This window comes from Haliaeetus albicilla, chromosome 14 (genome assembly GCF_947461875.1).
Source record: "Haliaeetus albicilla chromosome 14, bHalAlb1.1, whole genome shotgun sequence".
NCBI lineage: Eukaryota > Metazoa > Chordata > Aves > Accipitriformes > Accipitridae > Haliaeetus > Haliaeetus albicilla.
This window is the reverse complement of record NC_091496.1, coordinates 7,208,259-7,227,366: the sequence shown is the minus strand read 5'-3', so window position 1 is coordinate 7,227,366 and position 19,108 is coordinate 7,208,259. Positions and strand designations below refer to the sequence as shown.

Genomic DNA, 19,108 nt, shown 5'->3' with positions numbered 1-19,108 from the left:
ACTTTGTCTTACCACAGCGACTTGTCTTGAACGTAGTTACAAGTTGTTAACACCTGGGAGATAATACAAAGAGCAACAGCGGAGCTGATTCTCAGGCTTGTCAGCTGTTGCACAACGACTGTGAACCGCTAGCAGAAAAAAAAACCAAAAAACAAAAAACAAAACAGAAGTGGATCCAAATGAAAACAGGCTACCAGTCCTGCAACATAACCTCTTCAGGACTAGTTCTCCAGATCATCCAACTTGGAAGACTGTATGACAGTGTTTCTTCCTTAAAAGAGGACTTGTCTGAGAAGTCAGGCACTAACTCAGATGAGTTCGGTAAAGAGAGTGTAACAGGAAAGGCAGACACATAAAAGCTTATTCTCAACCAGGCCACCACTGCTTCTATGCCAACCTCCAACAAAACGAGCAGGACCTGTGGCAGCCTACCCCATACAGTCTCTCAAGTAACTAAAGCAAGCACAAGGAGGGGGTTGCTCTCTTTCACAACCATATCAAAGAACAAGCTTCTCCAAGACGCATATTTTGAGTTGAAAGAATTTAAAACAAGCAGACACTGGGCATTTCTCTCGTTCTGTAGGTGAGGTTGCTGTGCAACCAGCCTGATGAGGAGCATGGGCTCTGGAAATTAATCACACTCAGCAACACTCAATATTATTTTGCTGCCTATAACTCACGTACAACGGGAGCGATGAATAATACAGTTGCAAACCACAAAAGTATGTGTGAAAGGCGGAGGATCTGACACACAAAGGGCTATCTGGCAGTTTACAAGACCTGAGGGTAGAAGGCACTGAGAGATATCTACAAACATATACTTTATCTTGACAGATGAAGAAACAATGCTCATTTGAGATCACACAGGCTGAAACCTTTTACTTAAATAATCTGTCTTCATGCCTCAGCTGTGAGGCAGAGTACCCAACGGCAGAACGTGGTTCAATGCTGAAGAAGCGCTGCTCCTCATTTTGCCTGACAGCATCCTCAAGTCTGATTATCGGGGCCTGGGCAGGTAATTTTCATTACCGATCAGCATGGCTCTTTTTAGCCCATAGCCTGATTTTGGGTACCTACGTTAAAAGTTGTGCTGAGTAACAGTACAACAGTTGTTTTTCACATGACACACATTCCTGTTTAGTTTCTGTTTTGCAAACTATGGCACAATTTACTATTACACAACTACAAAATACTTTAGCAACATTCAAAGTCAGAATCAGGACTTACTGCAAATACTCCCAACCCAACTCAAATAAAGACCTTCTCCAATCCAATAACTGAACAACTCAAACAGTGAGACTCATAAATGTGTATAACAAAAGCATATAGCAATTTTTTTTTTTTTTTGCATTTCTGGTTTAGGATTTGGAAAGGAATTTAAGCTAAAACAAAGACTTACTTCTCATGCACTAATGTGATTCCCAAAATAAGGTTTTGAGATTTAAGGCTAAACAATGCATTTTTGGTTGTGGTTGCTTTTAAAACAATAAATGTGTGCCTTTCAAGCGCAATTCATCTGACCTGTTTCTCTCCATTGACACTGGGAGATGTCAGGATGACTAACTTTGATATTGGCAGCTGAAGTTCAGATGGGATATTTCTCCCCACTCTGTTGCTATCTGGATGTTCAGGGTTCTGATCTGCTGAGCACTCAGAACCACAGCTGGAGCAGTTTTAAAGAAAAAAAATTAGCCTCCATCTGTCTCAAACTGGGCACACCACATTCATATACTCTTTTGACAGTTATCCCTTCATACCCTAGACTTCCATATATAAAGTACAAGTTATCATTTTCCAACCTCACAAGGATAATCTGAAGAAATGATTAGTTTTGATAAGTTCAGATGCTATAGGGAAAAACATAACGGGGGGGGGGGGGGGGAGGGGGAAGCCCAAGGAATGATTTTTTGAGGAAAACATAGTAAGAATCCCCCAAGCTTTTTTTAGTGAGCAAAATATCACCCCTGCCTTATTTTTTTAAATATCCCAGCCATTCTGGCTGAATGTTCAGATACATTTCAGTCAAAAGCACCCAGACTAAGCACTATGCAGAGGGGAACCTTAGTAACAGGTAGTGCTTTGCTAAAACAATTCAGTAATGTTGCGTGACATTGATTAAGTACCCATCTTTCTTAAAAGAAAACTAAATTGCCTTCAGTAGACACACAGAACTGGCAAAATTGCAGCTGAAGCCAAAGTTATGTGCTTTAAGACAGACTACTTCTCTGGAAGGTACTTACTAAATAATTACATCACTGGCATAGACATATTTACACACCTAATCCTATTATTCTCCTACTGTGGACAGTGTCTAAAATAGAAAAAGACCTGGCAAACAGAATGATAACATCAAGTAGTTTTGGGGGTTTGGGAGTTTTTGTTTGTTTGTTTGTTTGGTTTTTTTTTGCCACTTCTAGGACCACTTCTAGGAAGATGAAGCTATTATTTGCTTCATCACTGTAGCATTTCAGTTTCCACAGAATAAACAATTACAACCTATTGTTCACTTACCCTGCTGTCTCTGTACACATCAAAAACAACTGAAAAGGAGGGAAAAAAAAACTATGTTAATCTTAAAAGATATACAATTTCACAGAAGATGTCTAAATCCAAATAGATACTTGTGTACACAGCACAATCTGCAAAGTCAATATGTCTAAAGAACTGCAAGCCAGAATTAGGTTCATTTCCACAAGGGAGCTGAAACATTTCAAGAACTATTGTTAATGCACAGAGAGATCGGCTGCCAGGTTTTTCCATTTAATATTGGTTTCTTCTGTTAATTTTTCCCCCCAGTGAAGAACATTTGATAAACTCTTAGCACAGGGAGAAGCTTATCTTCGACATTACTGCTGTTCGGTTTACAGCAGAACGGAGAAATTTCAAGGAAGGATCAAGACTCTGCTGTGCTAGACATTGCACAAACATTTAATAAGAGAAAATTCCTGCTTGAAGGAGATTAGGACTTCAGCAAATAACAAGACAAACAGGTTGTAGGAACAAAGGGGTTGGTGGGCGTGCTGAGAAGGAGGTGGCAGTGAAATGGCTATGTTTAATGTAACCCAGAGCAGATACAGCACACCTACTGATTATCAACAGCTCTTTCAAACAGACCCTTTGCTACTCAGTGACTGACGCAAAGCTGCCTTGTGTAGCTCCATTGTTGTCCCTCCCCTTGACTTAATTAAGTGTGAATCTTTGTACATGCATCTTTCTATTAGCTTCTGTTCTGTATGGTTAAACAAATCTTTGATTTGTCTTTCTATTCAGCTAGGGAAATCGACAGATAAGCATTCAGGCATGACTACATGCAGAAGTTGTACCAGTTTAGCAGAAAGAAAGAAAAAAAAAAAAAGCCAGATTTAGAAAAACCTCAGACAAATGCTGTATTGTCACTTCCTTCACTAATCAGGAAGGGAATATTTCAGCTAAGAAATTTCCCAATACAAGCAGGATAAACTAAACTTAGGATATGACTGAAGAACACTTGAGCCTCAGTGACTACTCAGGAAGCTGCCCGTCAGTAACAGGGATGTTGATTGATCACATCCATGCATGTAAAGCTACTCAGCAGCTTCATTAACATTTCATGCAAAGCTGGCTGGGCTAAGGGCAAACCACAACTCAAGAGCACCAAAGCCAGTCATGTAACTGTTTTTGACCATATAGCCTAAAAATCCACGCAGCTGTTTGCACAAGCTCAGTTACGTCAATTTAAAAATGTCACTGTGGAATTAAGTGCTATATTTTCTCAAGAAGACAAGCCCTTGGTGGCTAAGCAACTCATCAATGCAAAGAGGAGTATAGCAACCCTAGACTTCTTCTCCAGCTGTTCAACTGAACTTGTTGCCTGTACATGTACTCTCATTAGTCATATTCCATTAATGGAAAACTTGCGTCTGAGCTTTATTATAAAATTACGCCTCTCAGCTTAAAGCAAGCCTATGGCAATCATTGAGGCTAACGGCATTTAGTGGGATTTACATCCCCGTTAAGACTGATTGCGCATTGGTGACTAGTTCAGGACGCTCATTGGTGACTAGTTCAGGACGCTCGCAAAACACTTAACAGAGAAGAAAATCTGAACTGCTCCCTCTTTTTAGGGACCACCTCAGAGCAGGAGTGTTGTGTGCCAGCGAGACTGTAGTAAAACTTTACCAGCAATTGCTCAAAATGGAGGGTAAGTATCAACACCTCCAGAACACCGTTCTTGCTGGGCTCTTATGAAAGGTATTTAGAAGGTTCTAACAGCATTTAGAAGTATTTATAAAGCATTCACCCATCTGTTATCCTACTGCTCTGACTCAACTCTTCCATCTGGAGACGCTACCAGACCAACTGGAAAAAGCAGAGCAAACAGCATCAAAATCCCCAACGAAACAAGAAGTCAGGAAAAAAGCTATAACACCTTCCCTTTTAAAAGCAAACAAAACAAGCAAACCCAGATTTTTATTGTTAACAACACATATGCTACCAGACAGCAGATCAAGGGATATGATTAGGGATTAATGAAAGGTGGTAAAAAAGACAAAAACCAGAAGACATTTTCTGTGTGGCACTTCTCTGCAGATAGACAAGCCACCAGCATTTAGTGCCTAAGAACAAAAGGTTAACAAACCTTCGTCCCAGAAGGTCACCCTGAAATGTCCGTTTCCCAGAAGGTAACTCGGATGGCATAGTTTTACATCCTTTACATAAGATGACACTTCAGATCTTTCAGTTCACCCAACAGCAGTTTCAGGGCCTAAATCTAGGCATCAATTTCCAAAAATAGTGCCCTGAATTCTTATCTATCAGTTGATTACATACCAGCTAAAATTACATCAGAACACAGAGGAAAATTAAAAGACAGTAATCAGAACATCAGATCTAGATGACTGATCTAACTTCAGAACTTTAGGGCTATAGACCTATTAAATTAGTATACTGATTTCCAGACTACCAGTCTTCTCCAAGCAGTGGTCCTTGAGAACTGCTCTGGGCTGAAATAAGGGGACCCTGCAGAGTCAAATTATTAAGAATTTTAATGTAACAGAGACTGGTATTAGAAAGTATCTTTTTCAGAAAGTCAGACAGGACAGATCTATTTGACTGCTCTGGTGGCTCAGCAAAATAATTAACCATGTTCAAAAGTTACCTAAAGGTTGAGTTTTCAAAGCTTCCTAAAAGACAATACAACTGCCAGACAATTCTTATGTTTAGGTACTTTACTAAACTGAGGTTTGGTCTACGCCAGACCCAATTTAAATTTCTTCATCATATTTTTCACCACTACTGATCACCCATCGCAATGGAACACTATTCAATTCTCACTAAACCATATCAGGAAACTATTTCCAATAAAATTTGCAAAGGACTCCACATTTAAAGAACAAGACAATTCACTTGTGCTGCTTAGGTGTATAAAATACTGTGGCCTTTATTCAAAAGTTTCAACAGCTAAACTCCTGTGCATCAATATTCTAGGAGAAATTATTATAAAACTTCTTGAAAAAAAAATGCTTTCTTCAAGGAATACCTCAATAATTTCACAGTAAACATCTGACAACATCTTTATAAACAAGACTTCTTCTTACTACTGAATGCTTTTTGTTAAGCATTTCCTACCCCACTTATCAGGTTTAGAATTTTTCTTAATTAAAAACAAGTATAAGGGGAAAAAAGCCTTAAAAAAAAAAAAGTCATTATGTCTGCTGAAGGGACCTTTCACTCATTTGTTGTGTTTTCCTGAAAAGCTCCAGCCTATTTCTTCAGGGTTTTTTTTGTTGCCAATTTTATAGCCATTCAAAAACTACATTGCTTTGCACTCTCTAGCCACAAGAGCTATAAGACTCTCCCAAGTTAAAAAGAACCAAGCCCTGTGAAAGCAATACCTACGAAGAGAGAGCTGCATATCCGCAGACTTAAAATATCGGGGATGCCATTATTTATTGAGAAGTACCCATTTTAACATTGATCTCCAGCAGTAAATTGGAATTTAGCATATTGCAATGCAGTGCACTGTGGGGGAAACAAGCCTGGCTCAGCAACAGCAAGGGGACAGGAGGACAGGTCTCATTTCTATGGAGTTTGGCCTGCAAGCCCTTTCAATTTCAAACCTCCCAGTACCCTGCAAAAAAACTTCAGAGAGCTAGACCCTTCATTTCTGTTTTTAAGTCTTTGTAACTATGTGTGCAATAAGTATTTAAAAACCTTCATAAACATCCTTTTTCCCTCCCCCATGCTCCCCTCGCTAATTGAAGCCTTGAGATACTTACAGTCTTCATCCAAGAATTTATACTGTATGTGTTTCTCGAAAAACTCCTGTATTGATCTACAGATCTCCTCATGTTGCTTAGAGATATGATCATAGTATTGAGTGTAGTCCCTCTGTGATATACCTGTCAATAATTTTAGTTCATTATAAAGAGCTTTAGGCATGCAAAAAACCCAACCAGACAAAATGTAGTTATCACACACATGCACATTATAATTTATATTCCAGAAGATGGGGTTCTGCCAAGTTTCAACTATTACCAATGACTTCCTGTTTGGCTTTACTCTCCTGTACTTAACATTAGGAATCTTTTGCTTGAACAGTTCTGTCCTACATTTTGTGAACCTCACTTTATATGTACACGCTCTGACTATTTTTAAGTGAATTTCAGGAATAACCTTTGCCTATATTTAAGTTTCCAGTTCGTGTCTTTTGCTTTCCATTTTATTCCCTCTGGTTACTCTGGTCAAAAACCTTTTCTGTTCTGTACATCAGATGTAGGGATCAGAATTTGGAACCATGAAATGAAAAGGGTAGAGGCTAAGGTTGCACATTAGCAAAGACGATAGATCCTAGCATACCATAAAGATTCTCATTTAACCAATTTTTTAAGCGTGGAATAATGCGTACCTGTTTGATAAGGCACTACAGGTGAAACCTTAAATCCTAAAATCAATGAGATGGCATGCAGTCTAGTACCTTATTTCTCCCATTTGCCCCCTTGAGAGCTCTCTTGCATATCTGACATTAGATAAAATATCCCAGCTACATCACAAGCTCTTAATTTCACACATTTGTTTGTCCACAAGACAGTAGCTTAAGTTGAAATCAACAGGATTATACACTTGCATGCATCTTACATGACAGAAGTTCTCATACAGGATGTGTCAACATAAGCCACTGCAATACCCTGCTGGACAAATGTCAAATCAAGACCTGCCCCATCACTGCAGAATGAGTAACTCATGCTATTTAGGGAAAGAAAAAGCCAGAATCCCCCAAGAAAAATGTATCAATGATGGCAGTTTGCTGTTTTAACCATATACAAAACACAGAGATTAAGTTTTATTGTAAGACAATGCTGACTACCTCCAAAGATGTGCTCTTTAAAGAAGTCCATATAAAGTTTATGACGTCAGTGGAACTTTCAATTATTAATACCACTGCAAAGCTTAACTCAGGTTTAAAAACAAAAACCAAGAGATGGTGGTGTCTCAGGGGATGCAGATGCATAACTGCAAAATCATTCACTACACTGTGCAAGTATCACCCGTTAGTTTGACTGACAGGCTTATTAATTTTAAAAGCATGGGAACATGTGAAAAATCTTGGAACTGTCTTCAGAAATGCAGCTGGAGTGCTAAAAAAAACCCATACTGGTATATCTACAAGGTTTCAAAACCTAGTAATGACATGTACAGAGTGTTTAATTAGCCAGCGTACAAATGCTTTGAGGATTTGAAAGTAAGTATCACTATATATATTCTATAATAAATCTACATTCAGATGTTTTAGAGGTTATTAACAGTGATGCAGATCTCTGGCAGTTGTGGTGTTCCAGCAGCATGTAACAGGACAGGATTCAGCTCTTCCTCCTCCAAAAAGCTATGCGAGTAGCCATTAAGCAATACTGGCTTAATGGAGAATCTCTGCTATTAGCAAGATAAACTCTGTTACAGAGAACTGTAATAAACCCTGCAATTGGCATGAGTGGAGAGAGAATGGGAAGATGAGCGTAGAAGTACCAGAAGGAACAGCCAAATAAAAGGGCTGAGAACGGTATGTGTTGACAGCACCTAGATTAGCACATCCCGAAACATCTATGTGCAGCTCCATAGGACACCCAGATCAGGAAACAAAGAACAGGGAGTATGTTCCTAATGATTCACAGAGGTGGGACAGGATGGAGCAACAAATTGCTGACAGCTCCTAACAGGTACAAAAAGGCACATCCAAAACAAGCACAGTCACCATACTGAGAAGAAGACAGGAGAAACAATGACTAGATAGCTAATATCCCTTCCATATCATCACAAGGAACCCTGGGCAGACAACTTGTACGCACGCGTCTTAGTGCTTGTGAGTATGTAGGTATGAGACAGACAAAATGAGCAAACTTGGTTTTATTTTAAAGCAAAAAAATCACCTTCTGGGTTAGAGCTTTGCTACATCACTGCTGTAACATTTCCTTGTTAGAAGAGTTTAGGCAGAATGATTCAATCTTAAGGACAAATGTGCACCAGTCCTGTGCTACTTACATTTCTGTTCATCTTTAAAGATTCCATGGTAGACCACACCAAAACTGAATTCAAACACCAGAATAGTATTTAGCCTGAAATTCAACCCCTCAATTCAAGCACCTGTATGTGCACTAGATGTCTAAGCTCCTGTAACAGTCAGCAGAGAATAGTCAATACATCCAGAGGGGTATAACTCAGCTAAATTTGCCCTAGAGCTGCCAAAATACATGCTCTAGCACAATGTGCCTGTCCTCCAGCTGTCACAGGTCTCCCGATACACCCACCAGCTCTTTGCACACTGTGCATACCCTAGCTTTTCAGTGCCACTTGAGACATTTTACATTTAGGATTTTGAACCAGAGTAACAGATTGACAGGTTTTCCGACTTGGCTACACTGAATATAATATGAACTCAGACACCTCATACACCTGTGGACATGTTCTGACCTCCCCAACTTTCTGCATGTAATATCCACATGTGGTCATGTTTTATCAGCATAATACCCAACTGCCTCTGTGTTCATTCTGCAAGCTGGCTACGATGCAATTTGCTCCTGAACGTAAGAGTCATTTACAAAACAGCGTTTGGGTGAAGTTTCTGAGTAAGCAGTCAGAATTAAGAATATTCCCACTGTAATATTGAGCATATGGTATCATCAGGCTTTCAAATACAGTGGAAAGAGAAATGTGGCACACCACATTTTAAATTACAGAAAGAAGAAGAAAACATTAATTCCAGAAATGAGGTGTGATAAGAAAGAACTGTCTTCAGATTTAGCTCTGATTCAAGGAATCAGAGAAACTCCTGAGAACTTCACCTAATAATTTTATCTTTAAGAAAATCCTTACCTATAAGTTTGTTTTCCTTGACAAAGCATCTGAATTCTGCACCAGGGATTAGTTCACACCATTTGCGAAGAACAAGCTATAGAGGAAAAACAAGTGACAAAGTATTGTTTCAGAAAGGTAAGAGGTAACTTTTTGTCAACAGGTATACCTTCTAGATCTACAGTTTTGCTGTAGTGATAAGATGACCTCTGAAATTATTCCTGATACAAGAAAATAAAAGAATCTTAACCTGCAGTTCACATAATCATCTTAGCAAATACTTCAAAGCAATTAGACTTAATATTAATTTCATAAAATCACAGAATGCTTTCAGTTGGAAGGCACCTTTAAAGACCATCTAGTCCAAACTAGTTTAGAGTAGAAAGGTTCAGACTGGACAAAAGAAGAAACTTTTTCACCATGAGGACTGTCAAGTATTGGAACAGCTCCCTCATAGAGGCTGCGCAGCCTCCATCCACTGAGGCTTTCAGACCAGATTTGGTAAAATGCCAAGCGACCCGATTTGATCTCATCACTTACCCAGCTTTGACCATGAGAATGTACTAGAGACCTCCTGAGGCCCCTTCCCACCTTAATTACCTTATGCTCTTCCACTCTGTACGGCATTTGTAACTGTGAAATTATTTAGAAACAACTTCAAAGTTACATTAATTGATAAAGCATGGAAAACAAAAACCCTGCTGTACAACACAACAAATCCGCCAGGGAATTGGCAGAAAGTTGCTCCCTAGTCAAAAGAACTGATGAGCAGAATTAAATTTAACCAAATCAACCTCTATTCTGGTACATAACCAAGCAGAATTTTGTGACGCCTTTGAAGGCGCAAACCAGTTAAAATAAGGACGCAGGATAGAAATAGTAACCAAACTATTATAGTCAATAGGACAGACTGCCTGGTAATTAAAGCATATCTCTGGCACTTTCTCAAGTTTCTGCATTTCCTAAGCTGAAGTATTCAGATGGATCCATTATTTTGAAGGCCTCAATTACTGCTACTGGATACTAGAAACTCCCAACACCTATCAACTGCAGTAGAAAAACCTCAGTAATCAAAGATGACATTCTTAACTACAGTGCAAACATGAAATTCTTTGTTCCAACTTTTAGACGTCCTGTATCTTTAAAGCGCATTAGATAGTGCTTTAAAAAAAAGTTAATTCACTTTTTTAAATCCCTTTAAGCCCACAGGATGACTAATGCTATATTTACATAAAAATTATTATTAGAGAAATGACTAGATACTATCATAAAAGCAATAGCACCACACAAACACTTTAAAGCATTGTTAACATCTACATCACTAGCTTGACATTTTAATCTGGTAGCAAGCATATGAAACAAGATACGATAGACCACTTCAGTTCAGAATGTCCCCAGCCACTACTTCTAGCTTTTCTCTTACTAATCTCAGTTGTGATATTCACAAGCAGCATACTATCAAGACTATACAACTTTCCGCTATTGAACTTGTCCTTCCTGGCAAAACCTGACAGACATGAGAGGAAATTGCAAGGAAGCTTCAAAAGTCTGAACTTTAGCTCATCTGATCTGTAATTCAACAAACTCCTTATGACCTCTATTGCTTAACCAGACCTCCCCACACTGTCCAAGCAACACAATTAAAACAAACAAAACAAATTTTATGGGCACATACCCAAACACAAATGGCACCCTGCCTGTGAGCGATTCATTTAAATTACCTAGAAATCACACAAAGAGTCCTACCTCATAGTCCAAGGAAGGATCAGGGGAATCATCAGTACAGTGAATAAATCTGGAAAAGTAAGGCACAGACATCAAAATCTGCTTTTACATATAAGATTTTAGCCATAGTGAGAAAAATAATCCCAAACTGTGAATCACAAAAACTACCGTTAAATTATCTCCAAGATGTACAAACCAAGTAAATTCAATACATCAATAACAAACCTCCTTTTGACAATTATCGGGGCAGGGGGAATCTGGTTTTATCTAGTTTAATTTGGAAGCACTTACATTTGGACAGGGACATGGCTAAAATACGAGTGTTTATTCATTGTTGAGTTTTTTCTGTTTGAATCAACAGTGCTGCTCCTTTCCTCTTTATTGTTATGTTGGCGTAACTGGATTCGCAAAGAGCCAGATAAACTTGAGCAATCTAATCTAGCTTCAATGCATCATGTTCTCCCTAGTACTTTCAATGTTTAACTTCCTAAACCACACAACAGAGACACATCGTCATGCCTTACAGCAGTTCATTTCCATGAGCACGGGATGCAAACCAGCACCACTCCTGACTCCACAGCATGGTATCTTTCTAAATTAAGAGCCTTAAGAAATACTCTTACAAATCTCTTGAGAGTAGGAATAAACAAAACTATTTCCATAACTGCAAGCAGATGTCAAGGTTTTTGTTCCTTGTGAGTAGCTGACTCTGTGTGTCACCTTTCAGGAACTATCAGGCATGGAGGCAGTTATACCCAAGCCAACTTCTATGCACCTTGTCATTTTACAGCAAACCTTACAATAAATCCTATAACTTTCAAAGGGAATTAGCAAAATAACATGCATTTTCCTTCCAAGTGTACTCCCTGACCTTACTGGCAACAAACTACACTGATGCACAGAGCTGTGTAAAGGGTCACTACTGAGCAATAGTCTTAAATGGCAACATTTATACTATCTCCCTTTGGCACTGAACTTAGTTAAGCAATCCAAAAGTCTAACATCTCTAATATAGGCATTGCATTTGTAATACATAGCTGTCCAGCCTTTGGTTTGAAGCAAAGAGCTATCATAAGAGTTCATTCAATATGCTGCCAGCAGAAATAAATTTCACTCATTTTAGTTTAGACTTTAATATGCACTACACACAGAAAAGAAGGGTGATAGCAGGCATGCATTCCAAAAGTATTGTAATCAAACAGATCATATATATCTGTAAACCTGTGCAAACAGATAACATCCTTCAACTACAGTTTATATTCACTGCAATTTAAGATCTGTCAAGGAAATAGAAACAAACTCATGAGAGCCTGCAGTTTTGCTAGGGTCAAGATTCCTCCCTTACTAGCATATATGCGTACCATGCTCAAGAAAATATCACACACACACAAAAGCAATCATAAATTATATATAAAAAGGCAGCTGAAGTCCAGCACATGGAGTTTTACAGTCACAGCACACTAGGACGTGTATTACCTCTCACAGACTTCCATATCTGAGATCACAGTACCTATAATCTGCTTCATTCCAGGAACAGGCAGCCTTTTCCAGCAGTCAAAAAACAGCCTTATGAACAATCAAAATTATCCCCTGCTCAACCATCAAATATTTTGGGTGAGAGCTATGTGCGGAAAGATACTTATTCTTTCCTTGTAAGTCAGAAAATTAAATCCTTGGGTGCAATCCCAAGGCACACAGACTGCTCAGGTATTGCTGCCAAATCAAGCAAACAGTCAAAATGATGAATATAGAAAAAAATACTGCAAGACACAGTAACGTTATTCTTCTTGAGTCTTAATGACACAGGACAGAGTACAAATGAGGAAAAAATGGGAGAACACAGCAAAAGACAAAATAAACTTGGTTTTTTTTGTCGTCTCATTTTCCTTCTGAATAGTATCCTGAATTTTTGTCAAGAAAAGGACGTTAGTATCATTCCTTTTTGGGGGGTAAATTTTGGGCAACCTGCAGTAGTTGCAATTTTGTATTTTTTACCAACTTATTGTAGCATTAATTGTTCAGACCCAGCTGAATTCATCCATCACATACGGCCTTTTGATTGTAAGAGGCAGGAAGCTAAGCGAGGTTTCTTTAACCCACATCCTATTCAGGTTTGGAGGTACTCGAAAGAAGAATCAGAAAGACTTCAGGAACCCAAAATTGAGAGATATCTGGGCTCTCTTTTCTGAAGCCTTCGAAAATTGTAATTTTGAATACTACTATGGGTGAAGGAATTAAACTGTACTGCTTACAGGCCTTGTGCTGTGGTCAACAGCTTGTTTACAGATTTATACTTAGACATCAAAAACAGAAGGATCAAGGTCTCTTGATATGTAGCAGCTGTATGTTAATCTCCAAATGCATATACTTTGCAACAGGACACACTACATGAAGCCATTATGGGGTTCAGTTTTCAACACCGAGAAAAGCAATTTAAGAGGGTTTGTAAGACCTCGAGTACCTATGCTGCTAAGAGAGCCATGAACTAATTTGCAAATCACCGAGATTATTCTATGGATAACAAACTATTATGAATATAACGAGAATTGTAAAAGTTATTCTGTATCTGACAGTTCCCCTGCTATCATCTCAGTTTATTTTAAAACCTTAATTAAAAAAAAAAAAATCAAGGAGGAACTTCTAACAGTCTTTGAACTGCATCTTTATTTCTTGAATACTGAACCTTGCTGGAAATTTAAGGACTAAAAGAAATAGGAAATTCATGCACCATTCACAAGAGGATCTTGTACTACACATTGTAAATTGCTAGGAAAAATGGGATGTGAGTAAACCCTCAAGAAAAAAAATCATCAAAGGCCTCATTTTCCACATCCTCTCATGTGGAACTGTCTACCTCGAAATAGGTTATACTGATGTCTAAACCAACAGCTACCGTTCTTGAAAAAAGGTATCCTGAGTGCCAAGTCACATTTTTATGAGCCAACACTGCCTCCTATGTTCTGTTAGGAGAACACAGGCTGTGACTCCTCAACGTCTCAGAAAAACTTTGTAATTTCTTTACAGTTTGCAATTCGATATTTAGAAGCATTAAGTCTGGTATCAAAAACGTAGTCAGAATGCTAGCTTAAAAACAAAAAGGACTGAAACATCTGCAAGCTTTTAATGTTAAGCAATGTGCTTAGCAGCCTGATGGGCTAAACCTCACCCAAGAGCAGACTTTCTCACTTAATCTCAGAAACAGGCACTGACATTCTAACCAAGCCCTCTTAGAAACACCTAAATTAAAAAAAAATGCACCTCCCTTCATGTTCCTTTGTATCTTGCACATTAATACATTTGGAAACTTTTCCTTGGCCCAGTGGGAGTTGTTTCATTTGCTCTGCTAACCTAGTAGATGTTTCTTACCTACTAAATGTGGCATAGATGGTCCCTTCACTCTGTTTCCTGGGCTTAGGCAGGGTTGAGTAGCTACTTTTACACTCTTTACTTCACCTGCCTAACCAGCTTCTTGAAAAGTTTTCAGGAATGAACTTCTAGAAGTAATCAGTCCATAGCACCAGCTGGTCCAGTAAAATACTGAGAGTCAATTTACAACACTTAAGTGCACATCAGAAAACAGCCATTCTTGCATGTGACTCGTACTCCCCCTCTGTAAGTCGTCAAAGGGCAATCCTTGCAAACGATGTTCTCTGCATCAGGTTGCTTTTTCAACAAGGTTGAACTTACAGGACTTTTTATTTCACCTCTACAGTTGTGATTATTAAACAACTGGAAAAATAAGAACACTTTAGCATTCAAAATCTCAGTAGTAGTGCCTGCAGATCTAAAACATCCAGTATTGCCCTGTAGAACAGGAACAACCTCCGACGTCCGACAAAATTTCCAAGGTTTAGTAACAAGCATGATATAACAAGCAGCTTATCTTATAATTGAAAAGGCATCAGCATATAATTAGAACTATTGCTAATATTTATACCAATCTCAAGGTGAGCAATCATGTCTTAACAAAATGTAGTCCTCACATTCTAACAATAAGGAAGAAAACTGTGTTCTAAACCAATACACTCAGCAGGGCTTTAAAAGGATTTTTGTTCAAAAGAGGAGTTTTAATTACTTAACAGAAATCCTAATTACAACCAGAATTTTTTTTTTAATCACATATCCATTACACTAAGTTTTTGAAAGTCTACATTAAAACCTGAAAAGTTAAAGATCACACCACCCACAATTTTTTTGTGAACTCGGCTAAGAAAACGCAATGCTTGCTTTGAAGCAGAAACATCGACTACATTAATGAGTGAACTGCTGTGAAGTCTTTGTTAATTTATACAGAATTAACGAGGAGGAAAGTTAACTCATTATTCTGAACTTTTCAACCAAACAAAGTGTCAACATCATGAGAGAATCTAAACACTTAAAATATTCAAAAGGTTATCTAGTCACACTCAGTATATTTGCATTAAGGCTATATTTTTTAATGGTTTGTACTGAAGTATTGCATAGCTGAAGTCTTCTTGGAACTTGCAACGGTTTGAGAATTACAGCAAGGGCAGTTCCCTGACTTGAACAATGTATGGATTGATACCAGATAAGCAGACAGGAAATGGGAGAGGAAGGAAGAGGCAAAGAAAGTGGTTTGCCTTAAGTCTGACATCACTGGCAAACCTGGATTAAGAAACAGATCTTCAAATTGCCACTGCAAGGTCTCTTCCATATTATGACCCATGAAGTGGATTTTTAAATTCATACAGCTGAACAGAAAACAAAACAACAAATAAAAAAGGGTATACAACATTTCAGCTGTTACTTATGCCGGGCAAGAAACTTCTAGACCATACTGAGTATTAATGAAAGAAGTAGAAATACAGTGCATTTATCCCTTCTCCAACTAGCCCTTCCAAGGGATTTGGATGTATTATGTAACCAATTTTCATTTGTTCAGCACTTTGGGTTCTTATGCGAGCTACATTTTTAGTTTCTGCTTGCTAAGGACTAGGGAACTGGCAGCTAATCAATAGTATAATTAAGGAAGACCACCATTCTGATTCAGCAATAATCATTTCACTGTTTGGATGGGGACATTTTGTACAAATAACTTAGCAGTTCAGAAATACCATGCACAGACTGGACAATAATATGTGCTTTAATCAAGTACAACATATTCATAAAATATAAGATACATAGAGACAAAAGTGATTTTACACATTACACACGTTCCCCTAGTCGTAAGTACAACTTCCATGCAAATTCATGGAAATCGGAAGGCTGCACTGCCCATGTTAGCTCTACCTTACCAAAACAACAAAGCCTGTTCTGACAAAAAAATCCAACCCCATAACCCAAATTTATACCAACATTAGATTAGACTTTATAGGAAGGGAAATAAATACAACACTTCTCAAATCAAACTTAACCTTTAGATTAGCTGGTGATCCCACAATCAATTCATAAGGTTTGCTTATTTACCACCCACTAGCTGAACCGTGCTATCTGGCAGCACATTTGGTCTTATACACTGGAAAAGGAGTTTAAATAGATTGGGCTACTGCAATTTGAGGTGTTGTCTTTCAGCTAGAGATTATTCTCCCACAGCAGGGCCAGTAGAAGAGAACATGCCTGCTACAGGCTGCTCAGCCACTACCATTCTTAGTCTGGTGTGAACTTAAGGTGAAATTATTGATGGTTCAAGTTGACACCCATGCTGTGAAATCTCACAACATAGGAGGTAGAATGCATTCATTACCTCTACAACTAAGTCAGCACTGCCTGGAGAAAGCAAGGTGAATAGCTGAGGCACTAACTTTACCTGATGCGAGATAAAACCTGACAGAAAATGCACTGATTTCAGTCTCAGTGAAGGTGGTCGAACCAACTCATTCTACCATACAAATGGTACAAACTAAGAGCGCAAACATACACATAGAGTTGCCACATCTTCTAAATCAAGTGGTGCTTGCTAAACACTTGATTGTGTCCCAAACGCATTAGAAAATGGTTAACCAACAGGAATTCTCCAAGGAGCTCAGGGTACTTTTTGCTGAACTCTTTATACATGGGGATAGTAGAATACAAAACCCATATTATTTAATATTCACCAAGGGGTGATACAAAGTGTACCATTCTTTTCAGACCCACAAGACTCAGTCCTGAAAGCAATTACAACAAAGGACACATTAAATTTTAGTGCTTAACCCTCTGAGCAAACCATCCTCAAGACACCTGGCCAAGTCACCTAGCCTCCCATTAGGGGGAACCATGAAAAAAAAGCTCCTTGGTAAGGCACCAAAGTCTTCTGAGAATCACTATTCATGCACCTCTGAAATGTAAAATACAGATTTCGCGTCTCCCCCATCCCTTTCATTCTCTATGATCCCAGAATCATGATTTCTCAATGCTCATAATTGTTTCCCTAGTCCAACATACTTTTCAAACTGCCTTCTCGCTCCAACAGCTTCTCCTCTCAGTCTCTTCCTCTGCACCTCATAATGTTGTAGGTTAGACATAATGTAAAACCTAGCATCAGAATTGGACTGACAGTGTTGCTAGCACTCCATAGATGCAGAGATAAGGGTGAGGATGTTGCTACCTATCATTTTTTTAATGTACCAACAAATTGGGAGAAAAGAGTGTTATTAGAGTTGCAGGAATAAAAAAAAGAAGGCAGTTGCACAGCATTACTGCAACTGACTTCACATTTTAGGCAAAACAATTCTTACCGGGTCATAAGCTACTTAACACAGGACTATTATGCTTGGTAACTCTCTATAAAGCACCTAGAACAAGGGCCCTGCATTTGGTTGAGTCTCCTAAGTATTGCAGTAAAATAAATAAGCATTGAATAACTACTGGAAAACAATCTCTTGGATACCAAGCCGTGGATTGCCCTTTTACTTTGAAATTCTGCTTTTCTGAAAAAAATACTAGTAATAGTAACAAGAACATTAAATTCCAGTAATTTTATTTTCTTTCACAAAAAGGCTGTATTTTAGATATGAGTGACATGACTCAGATGCAGGTACTACATGAGGAAACTGTTCCTATACAATTAAGTACTCACTTCATATGAGCAGATAAAATAAACCCCAAGCACAGCATATTTGTAATTTTATCTGTAACTATTATCCCTAATCACAGTTCCTGGAGTGCATTTATTCCAGAGCTACAAGAACTTGGATTCAGAAGGAGCTCTAGGAAAATGTTAGCAGGAGTCTCAGGCATCTTCCAGGCAGCCACACAAACTTCAACAGCTTTAAAATTTGAAAGGGACATAAAGTCACGCTGTATTACCATTAGCAGTGCCAACAATAAGGTAAGTAGCAACAAGTAAATGCCAAGAGGGTTGGGAAGGCAAAAAAACCCAAGATTATAACAGTACTTGCTCTGGAAAGCAACTCAATAAAAATGGTCTTAGTCCACGGTGCCATTTTGCATGTTCTACTTTAATATGTCTTCCTGTTTTGCTTTTCACTTATTTGCATATTAAAATCAAGAGAATTAATATAAGAATAAAATGGAGGCTGCTCCTCTCTTGTTCACTGAAGCTAGGTAAACAATTCTGGTTTACTAGGAAAGACTCACAGTAAGTAACAATGAAGATAATTTGCCTCACAGTTCTCTGCACTAAATTGGACCTGGCTTTTATTTTGCACAGCGCAGGGAGACAAACAAGGAGGAGGGGAGGGATGAGGGGAGCTTCAAAAAACAACTAACTTATTACTGTACCTGAACAACTTTTAAACATGAATATGTATTTTTGTATCAGATATTTATCATTACTGTACTGTAAAGAGTAAGATTTTTCAAAAGAACTGAAAAGTCACCCTCAGAGGGTTGGGGGTTTTTTTGACTGGATAGAAATAAGATTATCTGCTAGAAATCTACTTACGGCTGAGTGAGGTCACGAGTAATGAAGTCTGAACTCTTAAAGAGGAGGAAGATGTCACTAAGAGCTTTACATTTCAGAGAGCTGTTCATTGCTATCCAGTAGGCATCCTAAACAAAAAAGATTATCATCCAAAAATGATGCACCTTTACCAGCAGGAAGGAATGCAAGCTGCAGATCTATCTAAATATTACATATAATTTGAAATACAGACAG

The 19,108-nt window shown here is 38.4% G+C and overlaps 1 protein-coding gene across 1 annotated transcript in view; it reads right to left on the bottom strand.

Moving 5' to 3' along the window:
* CDC123 (cell division cycle 123) overlaps window positions 1-19,108 on the bottom strand; it is a 35,057-nt gene that overhangs the window by 6,810 nt on the left and 9,139 nt on the right. Inside the window, exons 6-10 of the mRNA XM_069801612.1 lie at window positions 18,896-19,002; window positions 11,071-11,119; window positions 9,346-9,421; window positions 6,258-6,380; window positions 2,512-2,540 (exon numbers count right to left, since the gene is read on the bottom strand). Coding sequence (XP_069657713.1) covers window positions 2,512-2,540; window positions 6,258-6,380; window positions 9,346-9,421; window positions 11,071-11,119; window positions 18,896-19,002 — 384 coding nt within the window. The remainder of the gene's footprint in view (window positions 1-2,511; window positions 2,541-6,257; window positions 6,381-9,345; window positions 9,422-11,070; window positions 11,120-18,895; window positions 19,003-19,108) is intronic.